The following is a 12895-nucleotide window of genomic DNA, read 5'->3' as shown; positions in this document are numbered from 1 at the left end:
TTATAATGAACTACTCTAGTTCTGATTAGATGCCCCTGGTCTGCAAGCCTTGTTCTCGAGATTTAAGAGAACAAAACATGTAACATCATCATGATTTTAATCATTTTTTCAGTGAAAATCAAATTTTTTATGCAAAGATTACAATTCCCCCACAATTACGAATCACACTGTAATCCCTATATCTATAAAAAATAATCGCAATATGTTTTCATCACATTATGCAGCCCTTTTGATAAACTGTCTTGTGTCCTATTTATTCAATATTCTAATAAGTCTTAACTTTTAATTCTTATTACATTCCCTCCAGCTTCAGGAACCAAATGGAACAGGAAAGTTTTAAGATAAATGGTTTTGTTCGAATTTTGTTTGTACTACATTTGTGAAACCGCTACAAGATCCCTCACCAGCAACCAAAGAGAAATCACTTCTTCCACTGTGGAGTAATTAGTAGCTCGCAAAGCTATGTTTTCAGAGAAGCTTCCCCAACACTGTTTAAATCTCATGTACATTTCTCCGTTTCAGGGCAATGTGTGTGACCTGGTTAGTGTGCCGGAGGAAGAGTTCAGATTGATGCATTAGCACTAACTGTGTTTCTCTCATCATCAGTTTCATTTAGCCCATGATTAACTCCCAATCATAAGGCATGATTAAAAGTCAGAGTAAAAATATTCCATACATACTTAATATTCCACTAACAAGGAAACCAGCTCCCAAACTGCCAACAAAATAGATATACACCCATAACACACACACACACACACACTCCCACATACATTTCTCCTTTCCTCGCCTGAAAACACACACCTAAACATTTCGCGGCTATCTCCCCCACACCCCGGTGCTGGCTAGGTGGAATTAGAAAACCAACCCCGCGGTCTCATTAATTAATTAAACACCATGTGCCAGTGGCACCTGGGTACCGGTTATCACTGCCACTCAGACACACCGTGATCTCAATAACCACCCCACCACAGGGCACGGAGAGAGGGGGAGGGTGGGAGGCAGGGAAGGGGCAGCGATTCTTCTTTCACAACTTTGAGGTAAAGACAGTTCGTATAACGAGCGAGGAAAACAGGAAGAGATAGAAAGGAGACTTCAGACACCATCTTCCTGTGTAGGCAGTAAAGTGGGACACATTAACACTGAATGGAGCCCGATGAGTGTTTACTGCTGTGTGTTGTTGTTCGTGTCTTTCCCTCCCTTACAGGCTCCACGGGGCCTTTTTATCATCTTGCCTAGCGGGGCCCCTAAATCACTGCAGCAACGCCCTCCTCATCATCTACTCTTAATATCTCTGCATGTGGAAACACTGCAGTAACACACATAAACAAACACACCGCTGCCTTTTGATTCCTTATAGTCGCATTTTGCATTCTTAAAACTGTCAGTAAATGTTTTGTGCGGTTAATTTCTACAGGTTCTCCTTTTTTAGTCTTAAAAAAAGGTTTAAGAAATGTATACTCTGTATCTTGTGCACACTTGAGCATCATGTTTTTCTTTTTATATATCATAAAGGGTTTCAAAAGCCAAAATCTCAGTAATATCTGTCAACCACAAAGGGCAATGTAATCTATAATTACATTCAAAATCAAAGTTAAATATGAAAATCACATATTGGGCTCGTTACTTTAAAAGAGCAATGTGGATTTCATTAGGACATGAAGCAAACACACTTGACACATTTGATGTATTTTATGAACTGTGGACCACAGAGCTCACTCATAAGTCACCGATGTTACATACATATCTTTGTTTCAAAATATTATGTTTTTATCATATGGGTTATGTCTTAAGTGTGGTCATGAGCTTTGTTGTTTTATTTTTATGTGAGCTCACAAAGCAGATTCCTAAAAACAACCATATTTATGTGAAACATTATCAACAATGTATCTGTGTCTATTATTGCGTGCACACAACTGTCACAGTTACAAACATATAGCACTGGGATTTCCTAACCTATACAGATCCTGAATTTATATATATATATATATATATATATATATATAACACACACATCTTTTAAAATCCATTTGTGCACATCAAAAATGTCAGAATCACTAACATTAATTGACTGAGGTCTGTCACTGTGATATTCCAAATGTTAGACCTTAGTATCTATTTCAAATAAACCATAGCCACCTGCACTAATTGGACCTACAGGGACAAATAATTTTCCGTTCTGAAAAACAAGTGGTATCACTGTTGGTTTCTTTGAGTTACAGCTTTTAAAATTGACTCTGAAGAAATATCTGAATCAATAATGAGAAGTGGGAATTGAAAACTCAATGCAAAATAAGCTGAAAGAAAATATTTAAGGAAATTTTTTAATGATTGTCTCACAGTGCCTGAACCTGAGAGAATAATGGACCACGTATTAGATTAATAGGTAACATATTAGGGTGCATATCATCTTAAAACAGTTACAGTCAAGGCTGTCCGCGACTAATAAAGGCGTTTCAACTGTTACACAACCTGGTTACAGCGTCCTAATAATTGGAAAATGCACTTTAGTCCGTCTGTTGGCCACAGCTCACGGCAACGATGGACCTTTTGGGAAACTGGAACAGCCTTTTTTCCCAAATGACAAGCCGACAGGTGAGCATTGTTTAATATAATCAGAAATGTTTATCATGGCACAGCTGTACCTACAGTCCTGTCAAGGTATGTGCATTTTTACGATTGTTGACCACGTTTATTAGGTTTAAACAGGTCGATTTTTCAGAGGGACAAATGACAGTTCTAATTTAATCTGTAATTATGTGTTATTTATAACATACAGTTCTAATTTAATCTGTAATTATGTGTTATTTATAACATACTGTGATACTGTGCGCTGCTCTAGCCTTACTCTATTTTTTTATATATATAGATTGATCAGAGTGTGTCTACGGCAGAGTTTGGAGACTTGATTGAGTTTGTGCATCCATGGTCAGGACTGTCTCTTTGGGGTGTTTATGTTGGAGAAGGCTATGTTATCCATTTTGGAGTGGGAGGTAAGGTGTGACTTTATTTGAAATAACGACACTGGATAGGCAGAACTTTGTTGAAAAATATTAGTTTGAAAACTTAAATGTACCAGATCTATTTGACTGAAATCTCATCTCTTTTATCCCCTATTGTACTGCATATCCTCATAATTCTAAAGATGAGAACATGACACAGAAAGCCTGTCGCAGCTTCCTTCAACAAATGGTTCCAAAGTCAAAAGGTGATCGTGTTCTGAAGAAGACCAGAATCTGCACGCAGCGCATTACAGAGATCAAAGTGCCTCGAGGAACCTGCATCAGGGTCAACAACAACAAGCACTACCTGGTTCCATCTCCACAGGAGATGATGAGGAATTGCTGTGAAACCTTTCTGCACCAGGAGTTTAAATACGACCTGATGAACTTCAACAGCGAGCATTTCGCCACATTTGTTCGATACGGCAACGCTGTCTCCAACCAGGTAGGTTCAGCAACACCGGAGTGAAAGTTTGTGTGGTAAATATTAGATGCATAGCCAGTCAGAGTGTACTTTAAAGTTCTAATTATTTTTTTACTCTTTTTTTTTAGATTCCCTTTAAGAAAAAAAATGAGCCGCATAGGGACACAACTCAAACTCTGCAAATGATAATGCAGCAACGGATGGAGACAGAAACTTAAGATCTTCTGTTGTGCTTCTTCTGTACATCTGTCAGACATTTAATGAGCAAAAATAAAACTCCTTCACTGTTACATTGCCTGAGAATGCCTCATTTAACAACTCAAGACACAATCAAATCTGTTCAATGAAAAGAAAAATGATGGCATAACATTTACAACGTTTCTGTGCCTGCATGCTCACCCACAAAAACCTTAGTAAACTCTATTAAAGGCCAAAAAAACTTACCAACAAAGCAAACCCCATAAGAGTCAGGAAACTATGTGTCCTCTTGTTTATTAAGACTTCAGGAATGTCAATAAGAACATTTCTATACAGTAGGAGGGCTGAGGAGGCCAGCACGCAGACACAATGACCTTCTGCTATTCTCCTCGTTGATAATGACCCAGACAAAGACACACTGCCCATCAGCCAGACCTCTAATAAAGCCAAACACTCTCTATCATCTGCTAATAACCTCCACGCAGCAGCAAGAGTCATGGACAGGCCAGCATCTTCTGAATGCGAGGAGGGGAACAAAGCTCTGGGCGGACAGGAAGTAGTGGAAAGCATCCTGTTTATTGATCTGGGACTGTGCAAAGCCTGATGGCAAATGGTGGTAACTACATTCTTCTTCTTCATCCCACAAACACACAAAGACAAAGACTAGAAAAGCAAGTTTAAAAAAAAAAAACCATACACAGTGCAAAACATTTCACTCTAACAATCAATCCTTTTGGTACGCTCATTTGCTAGACTCTTGCTTGCTGCACTGCTACACACACACACACACACACATATGCAGGGGTGGTATTTTTCCAGAGATAGGGTAGGTAAACTCGTTACTCTTTTCTTAATTGGTATAGAGATTCCGTCCTCTTTTTCCTCTCAGCAACCCCTCCAGGGGAATGCTGATTGATTGTCCTCTAAGTCCTCATAATACCCCCCCTCCCCTGCCTCCCTGCACATATACACATACATTCTCTGTTAGAAGACATCCACTTTAACTCTCTGCAGCCCCCAGTCGTCCACATACAATTCACAGTAAAGGATCATTTTTACGCCATTACACTGTGTCTCTGCAGCCTTTTCTCCAGCTTTCTCATCACTGGCTCAGTCTGACAATGTACCCATACAGCTGGTCTGAGAAGGCCTGAAGAGAGAATTTATCTCGTACCCTCTTCCTCCCAGCTAGTCCCATGTCCCTGCGGAGCTGTGGCTCCCTGACGAGCCTCTCCATGGCCTTAGAGAAGGCCTCTGCCGTGGGCTCGCACAGGAAGCCCGTCTCCCCGTCTGCCACGCTCTCCAGGGGGCCCCCAGAGTTTACTGCGATAACAGGGCAGCAGCAGTACATGGCCTCTACGGGAACTATCCCAAAATGCTCTCTGCTCGGGGTGTACAGCACGGCTGCGCTGCCCCGCAGCAGCCCCACCTTGAGCGAATCGGAGGGGGAGCGCAAGAAAGTGACACAGTCCTCCAAGTGCAACTGCGCTGCTAGCTTTTTCAGTTCAGTATAATGTTGGACGTTCTCAGTAACTCTGTCATCGTAGCCCCCCGCCACCACCAGGTGAACGCCCGCTCTCTGGCCTAGAGAAAGGCTGCTCCTCAGGGATGCAAGAGCCTCTAGAGCCAGCCCCAGGTTCTTCTTTCTCTCGTATCGGTTCAGAGAGAGAAACAGGCAGGAGGTTCCCTCAGGGAGCAGCCCTTCCAAGCCTTTTGCTTCAGTGGACGGCTGGTCAAAGGTGCGCGTGTTAAGGGAAGGATAGAGGACATCTGTCTGGACTCCTCGTAGACCCAGAAAGGTCTCCCTGAAGATGCCTGCGGTGAACTGGCTGTTTACCAGAATCTAAGAGGAAGTACAGAGAGATTAGTTTCATAAGGATCTCACATATATCACAGGCCATTTAATTCCCTATGAGTTGGGTGAAAGCCTGCGGCCTTTGATTATCCTAAAGTCTAGAATAAAATCGAAATGTCATTTCCTTTCTATCAGGGCCCTGAGCTTTTACAATTGCTTGCCTGTGGAAATCAAGCTGTATTTTAAATAATCATTTTGGTTTATTCAAGCTGTTAAAAATAATATACCTTGAATTCTGATTTATTCTATTACACTGTAGTTTGAGTAGTTATCAAGAGCCAGACTCAGTCGTGAGAGTTACTTCACCTCTCCTGTAAAGCAACATCTGGATGAGATCAAGATTATTCTGAACAAATCAACTGTTTTTTTTTTTAAATGGAGCAGCATTTAATTAGAGTGTAATTGCAATCTAATGTGTTTGTAATTGTAAGCACACAAAGGTCGGTTGACAACAGCATGTATTTCTGGGTTGTTAATTACAGCTTTGTATGAACTGAAGAAACACAGTGGAGTATTGGAGATAGACAAAATTATAAAGAATCATTTAGAAGCTTCAACCACTGAGCTATAAAAAAATAAAATCACTTTTTTCTTGAAGGCAGCCTGTGCCACTATCCGGTGAAAGTATTTTTTATATTCATAGTATTCATGTATTACAGCAAAATACACAGCTACATATTTGCATGATTGTAAGACATTTAAATATATTTATAAAAAAACATAAGTATGCAAGTAACATAGTTATTCTTTTTCTGAGATATATTCTAACATGCAATATGTCATAAACTCTGTTTGCTAACAGATACTTTTTTAATGTTTATTAGCAAGTCAAGAAGACTAACATTACTGTTCTGTAGATGAGAAAACAGCATTAGATCCACTTGGTGACCTGATCATGTATTAGGTCTATCTGACGTCAACACCACCAGTTTGCGGTGCCGTGAGTGAAATGATGATTTAACCTTTTATGCACTGTGATAGCCCTGGCTCCATTATTAATGTGGTTTATTAAATGCATGATCTATATCTATATATTTTGAGGTCTGGTGTTTTCAACCCACTATGTGCTTCAAAATCAACTTAAATTCATTAAAAAAAAATTATCTCAAAAAAAATAAAATAATAAAATACCCACAATATTTACTATAAAGGTCATGTAGAACTCTACCTAAAGAATTCAGGTCACATATTGGGCCTGTTTTGTACTGTGCTGTGCCTTTTGAACCACCAGGCTATATAAATTAACTTTACCATCTGGATGAAAGAAAATGGTAACAGTGACACAAACCCGTCCTGCAATCTGACCATCACAACCTGCAGAATTATATATTCTTCAACCCTCACCACGTACCATATCAGCCATGCCAGTGGTACGTTCCTCCAGCCAGTCGATTGGAGCGCGGTAAAGCTTCTTCAGGACTGACTTCCTCTGGGTCAGCAGCTGGTCTGGGAAGTGGCAGTAAAACAAAACCTTCTTCCTGTGACGTGACAGTCGCAGCACCGGGATGCACACTGACACCTGGAGTGGAATAAAAAGGGGAATGAACAAAAATGTAAATGTCTTCCCTTTCCGTCAAACCAAAGCAAAATGACGTGCTTTGGTTGGTTACTGTACAATCATTTAAGAAGTGAGACTTCCTTTAAGTCAATCTAAATAATGAGCCGTCTTTGTACTTTAATTAAGCGAGAAAAAGTTGGTACCTATACCTGTGTCTATTTGTATGAAATAAATAACTGTAGAAAATAAGCAAGGGAGTGTCCATTTTATGGCATGGTATAGTTAAAGGGTGTGACACAAAAAGACACAAGTCTCTGTTAACAATGGAAGCTATTCTATGAGCAACAGGGACAGCTACAAGACACAGCGGGCTCAGAAGAACTCAAACGACTCAAGACAAAATGGAGGGACAGTGAGTTCCTGAAGGACACAACTCACTTGATCACAGAAGATGACATCATACTCCACCCCGCTGAGGAAGACCAGGTAGAGAGCCACATAAATCATCCTCAGGTAGGCACACAGGGCATGCAGGTAACCAAACACACTGGTGGGTAGCCAGTCACCCACACATACCTATTATAGGAATAATAGAAAGGATTAAATGTGTGTGTCTTAAAAATTTTACATTAAACTATTCTTTGTCTTCTTGTGTATGTTTGAGGGACAATATTATGTAGTAATGTATGTGTTGACGTACCACAGGAAGTTCTGGGTCCAGGGTCTCAGAGAAGCAGTGTGTTGGGTCATAATGGGCGGTCCAGATCTGAACACTACATCCCTGAGACTTAAGAGCGACAGCAGCATCGACCACCAGTCGCTCAGCTCCACCAATACCAAGGTCCGGATGGAGGAACACCACCCGCGCCATCCTGCACACAAGAAGGAATAATGTTCAAATTCAATCTGGAGTATATTTTTGTAAAACACTGGCTTGCAGACTGGGTTTGACACACAGTTAAAAACATTACTATATGTAGAATAGTGAAAATAATCCCAAATTCAGTACAAGGTGTTTATTCACAACAACCAATATGAGTGACAGCCTTAACCTGAGATACACACTGTAAAAGAGAAACATCAGATGCTTGGGAGAGAAACTTTTTAGAGCTGCCTTGTTGACAAACGTTCAGCATTTATTTTGTAACATCATTTAATTCAGAACTTTTACACCTTGATGGAGTTCATGTCACGACAGTTGAACAGAAAATGTCACCTGCACCTGCTGTAAACCACCTTTACTGTCACAATGTCCCCAAGAACTATCAGAAAAACCTTTTAACGACAGCTGGCACTGAAGAAGTCAAACTGATAGCAACAACACGAAATGAGACTTCTACTTTAACCTGCTAGTTCAGTAACTAAGCTCCTATATAGCTAGACAACCGCTTGCTTTAGAAAATGTTAAGTGTCTTCAGCTACACTGATAAGATTGTGAACATTAGCCTATGTAGCTAATTCAATTTGTGGGCAAGCACCAGAGAACCACAACTCCGTACAATTGAATTATAATACAGTAATGTTTACCTTTGGATCTCTTGCCTTGTCCAAGTTTGGAAACCTGTGATTATGCTCGTCTAGATACCCGTAGCAGCAAGAATAACTATCATGAAACTCTACCGGTTGGACGCCATGTTGGCTCTAATCAACCGCTGTAATCAGGCTAATCGCGCTTCATGTTTGAACCACAATGGCGCCTGTTTCCTCGATACAACCGATGCGCTTCCTGTGAGACACGTCTCCCTCAGAGTCGAGGCGGACCTGTAATTTGCCTTTAAATTAAAGTACAAGTAAATATCTAAATTCAACGTACTAAAAAAACACATGGGTTTTACAAGCACGCTTTTTTAACGTAGTACAAAAACAACCTGCTAAAACAATGTAGTGATTCATTGTTTTTGTGGCGAAGGCGATCAGCCGGTCAGGCTTCTGCTCGGTCGCCTGCACTGGTCTTGTGTTTTGCAGTCGTGTCCTTTTTAGACAAGCGTCAGCGTTGTGAGACCTCTCCTCAAGTTTTGACTAATTCACACGCCGACGGTCTGCCGTTCATTTGACGTGGACATCAGCTCGAAGAGAGGCTCAGGGTTTCAACTTGTATCGGGACAAATAAAACACAATGGTAAGATCCTCGGCTCCATCTGAAACCGGTGCTGCTGTTGGAGATAACCAACTCTATTGCACTGATTTAACGTTTCACTATCTGTTAGCTGGCTTGCTAACGTCAGCTCATCATTTGTGGACGTGGCTGTTTCTCAGCAACTCAGACAGTCCCGAAACACATTTTAAGCTGCTCCAGTACTGGATTAATTAATGATTTATGTACGAGGACATGTCTGACTGGGCTACTATGAAGTTTAAAGTTGACAGCAATGAACAGTGTGGACCCTAGAGTTGGTCAAGGCCTTCGCCACTACTCTGACATAAACACACTGTAACTTAGATTTCAGGATCAATCAAATGTAAGTTAACTTTAGCTATTAAAGAATCATGGGTAAATCTATTTATCTGACTGTTGTAAGTTAGTTTTAGTTGTAAACGTGTTTGTTAGTGTGTGAGTGTGTGTGTGTGTGTGTGTGAGAGAGAGATTAGACAGATGTTCAGAGAGTGTATATAATGGAGTTGAATCCTGTTTATGTGTATTCATTTTGCTATCTCCCCTCCAGCCTGGACCAGCAGCAAGTGCAACCAATGTTGGGGCATCTAGCCGTTCCCCCAGTAAGACAGTGGCTCCCCGCGCAGCAGGCTCCACAGTCAGACAGAGGTACACACAATCTACTAAACATTTAACTGCTTTAACCAGTAGACAGATGGGCAGACTTTCCATAATACGTATTTATAGTTTTGCATACGGATGAGCAACAAATTAAAGTAAAGACCTGAATAAATGGGCGCAGTAACATAATGAATGAAGATTCGTCCATCTAAGGGTCACTGAATTGGGGTCGTCAGTCCCCAGATTTCCACCCATTTAAACTCCTACGGGAGATTTTGGTCCGACTTACTGGGCAGCTATCTCAGCCACCATAATTAAAACGCCACCTCAGTTCATCACTCCAGTAGAGTTCAGAGACCTTGTTTGTTTTTCCATAAATTTGTTACAAATGTGTATTTTGGCCACAGCTGTGAAAAAGTAGCCACTGATGACCACTTCACATGAGATATTATAGATAAGTTATGCGGTCATCTCAGCCTGAACACATAATTATTTTTCCAAATACCGGCCTTACCCCTCTGTTTATGTCATCCTACTGTAAAGAGTGATTGATGACTTTCAGATAGCCCTTCCCTGTATTTTGTGTGTGCCCTCCGTAGATTAGGACAGCAGATAGATGTCGTGCTGTGGGCTTAATCAGTGTGTAATCAGAGGCTCACTGTTACCTCTCTCATTATTACCCATTACTATCACCCTCTTCATTACCTCATTAACCTCCGTTTAATCTCATCACATGAGTGAAGCATCCATGAATCACTCCACTCTTTCATCACCAGCTATTGTAGTTAGTCACAGTCTGAGTACTCGGTATGATTGCAAAGTTTTATTTTTTTTAACTGTGCTGTTTTTTGATCAAATTGTTTGGGGTTTCAAGAAACTGCTGGATGAGTAAAAGTTATCAGATTTTCACTAAATTGTGTGTCTTTTCTTATTTTCTGCACTTTCTGTACTTTGTAACATGAAAATTTCTCTATAGTGAGAAAAAAAAAATTATTTAACATGTTATTTAAGAGTTAGAGAAAAATTAGTGTTATAAGTTAGTAAATTCACTCAAACACTTGTCAGTGTGGATATATTTTTCAATTGTTGTGTGTATGTGTGTTCTGCAGGAAAGCTACCAGCAGCGGTACACGCAGCGGTGGCAGGACCACGGGATCGGCAGGCACCGGTGGCATGTGGCGCTTCTACACAGAAGATTCGCCAGGCCTCAAAGTGTAAGAGCAGTTTATAAAAGAAGTTATTACCACAAAAAACACACACTCCGAAACAAATTTAGCCTTTGACATTTTTAACTTTCATCCACTCACCAACACAAACTAATTCTCAGGATTTCCGACACACGTGCAATCATTAGCGTTATTTATGTTCATCAGGTAGAATTGGAGGAGGGTTTAATGGCAGGAAATTGGACAGACGTGCCTCTGTGGTAAAACAAATCATCTCCGAGCGGTGGATTAGCTTGATTCAAGTGTGTGTGTGTGTGTGTGTGTGTGTGTGTGTGTGTGTGTGTGTGTGTGTGTGTGTGTGTGTGTGTGTGTGTGTGTGTGTGTGTGTGTGTGTGGAACACGGACATTTAGAAAACTCTCAACTTCATAAACTTGTATTCTGCTGCATCCTCCCCCCAATATTAGAGACATCCTCTCTCCTGGCCATAGCTGGCCGTGGTTGATCGATGGTGCTGTGGTGGTTATTGAGTGCGTCTCTCCGGCAGTCGAAGGAGGGCAGACTCGCCATACAGTGTTGTATATCGAGTGCGTGTTTGTTCCTGCGTTAGACGCCGGCCTCAAAGCTTCATTAAAGGATCCACTCTGAAAGGTCAACTCAATTACAGCCTCCTGACAGGGGGAGGAGGGGGCCGCTGAAGAGATGGTTGGCATGGCAATGCTGCTACTTAGCGATGCACCCCCTCCACCCCACCCCCCACTCAGTCCCTCCTTCAGCGATGAGAGCCCCTCCTTGTTTCCAAAGCTCATCAATAAAATCAGCCACTCCACTAAGACTCTCGCTCGGGGTGGGGTTACAGCAAATGATGGGATTTTGTGTGTGTGTGTGTGTGTGTGTGTGTGTGTGTGTGTGTGTTAATCAGTTTGTCTTTGTTGTGACAGCGGCCCGGTGCCAGTGCTGGTGATGAGTCTGCTCTTCATCGCTTCGGTCTTCATGCTGCACATCTGGGGGAAGTACACCCGCTCTTAAAACCCCTCCTGATGACCTCTGACCCTGCGCCTCGGCTTCTTAACACATTGGACCTGGACCAAACAACAAACGAACAACACCCCTTATTCCCTTAGTTCCCTTCTCCTCTATCACTACAACACACACAGACACACAAACTGGATTTTTATGCGCCCATTTTCCATACACGATCTTCATCTGCACTGAAGTTGGTATCCACCGTGTTGCTTTTGCTCATCCTGTGTCTTTTAAGATCTGACTGGGTGAACGGGAGAAAGCCATGCTAGCCCACCTCAGATGTGATGTGTCTGTCTGTGTGTGTGTGTGTGCGTGGCCCTCACTCCAAGCAGCAGCACTATGTTCCCGCCACTGCGGCATGAAGGTTTAGTGCTCAAGGACATTGTTGTTTTCGGGCCCCAGCAAGCATTTCTTCTTCTAGCCTGAATTGCATTTTTTTTTTTTTTTTTTTTTTTTGTTAAAAACATTTGTACAAATGTAATTGTAATATTGTACAATAAAAAAGTAAAAATCTGCGTGTCTTGAAATGAACCCTTATTTTGTTTTCTGAAATAATAATCCTGTTATGTGCTTGAGATATTTGACAAGTGAAGTAGTGTTCTCACTTTGATCCTTTTTTTATAACCACTAACAAACTGTTCAAAGCTGTACATTTTGCCAAAAGGCATTTGCAAGCCTTCGTTCCAACAGAAATTGCATTTGAGATGGTCGTGCTTTATCACAGAACAGACATTATAAATGAGAAATGTCAAATTGTAGTGTGATTGACAGTTCTAATGCTTAATGCTTAGTAGTTTAAACAAATTCCAGCTAGTTACGTGTTATTTGACTGAGGTGTTTAATCGTTTCATCCTATGGCTCTGCATGTAATTACACAGCACACACATACTGTATAGCACCTTATGAGCAGAGAAGCCCAAACTTGTCTATAAATATGTGCTTAACTGCCTTAAAATTTTAAAGTTTTACCGGATGAAAGGGTTAATACTTCAGTTTGCATACCCTTTATAGATGT

At 41.1% G+C, this 12895-nt stretch overlaps 2 protein-coding genes across 2 annotated transcripts; one reads left to right on the top strand and one right to left on the bottom strand.

Moving 5' to 3' along the window:
* Positions 1–3887: 3887 nt before the first annotated feature.
* Positions 3888–8629, bottom strand: alg2 (ALG2 alpha-1,3/1,6-mannosyltransferase). Its single transcript, XM_051406530.1, has 5 exons — positions 8505–8629; positions 7678–7849; positions 7416–7553; positions 6831–6998; positions 3888–5467 (listed from the first exon to the last, which is right to left on the bottom strand). The coding sequence occupies exons 2-5, from the start codon at positions 7846–7848 to the stop codon at positions 4727–4729; spliced, it is 1218 nt and encodes a 405-aa protein (XP_051262490.1). The 5' UTR covers position 7849; positions 8505–8629; the 3' UTR covers positions 3888–4726.
* Positions 8630–8928: 299 nt separating this feature from the next.
* On the top strand, positions 8929–12395 carry sec61b (SEC61 translocon subunit beta). Its single transcript, XM_051406535.1, has 4 exons — positions 8929–9096; positions 9641–9738; positions 10800–10904; positions 11796–12395. Exons 1-4 carry the CDS (start codon positions 9094–9096, stop codon positions 11881–11883), a joined length of 294 nt encoding a protein of 97 aa, XP_051262495.1. The 5' UTR covers positions 8929–9093; the 3' UTR covers positions 11884–12395.
* Positions 12396–12895: the final 500 nt, after the last annotated feature.

The sequence above is a fragment of the Dicentrarchus labrax genome, unplaced genomic scaffold (genome assembly GCF_905237075.1).
Source record: "Dicentrarchus labrax unplaced genomic scaffold, dlabrax2021, whole genome shotgun sequence".
In the NCBI taxonomy this organism is placed as follows: domain Eukaryota; kingdom Metazoa; phylum Chordata; class Actinopteri; family Moronidae; genus Dicentrarchus; species Dicentrarchus labrax.
The sequence above is the reverse complement of the archived record's forward strand: the minus strand, read 5'-3'. Positions and strand labels throughout refer to the sequence as shown.

Bases quoted from the DNA above. Each gene is read 5' to 3' on its own strand.
- alg2 (XM_051406530.1), bottom strand. From the start codon at position 7,848: ATGGCGCGGGTGGTGTTCCTCCATCCGGACCTTGGTATTGGTGGAGCT. The intron at 7,554-7,677 runs GTACGTCAACAC...TTCCTATAATAG, and splicing joins TGGACCCAGAACTTCCTGTG to GTATGTGTGGGTGACTGGCT. The intron at 5,468-6,830 runs GTACGTGGTGAG...ACTTCCTCTTAG, and splicing joins CCACTGGCATGGCTGATATG to ATTCTGGTAAACAGCCAGTT.
- sec61b (XM_051406535.1), top strand. The intron at 9,739-10,799 runs GTACACACAATC...TGTGTTCTGCAG, and splicing joins GGCTCCACAGTCAGACAGAG to GAAAGCTACCAGCAGCGGTA. The intron at 10,905-11,795 runs GTAAGAGCAGTT...TTGTTGTGACAG, and splicing joins GATTCGCCAGGCCTCAAAGT to CGGCCCGGTGCCAGTGCTGG.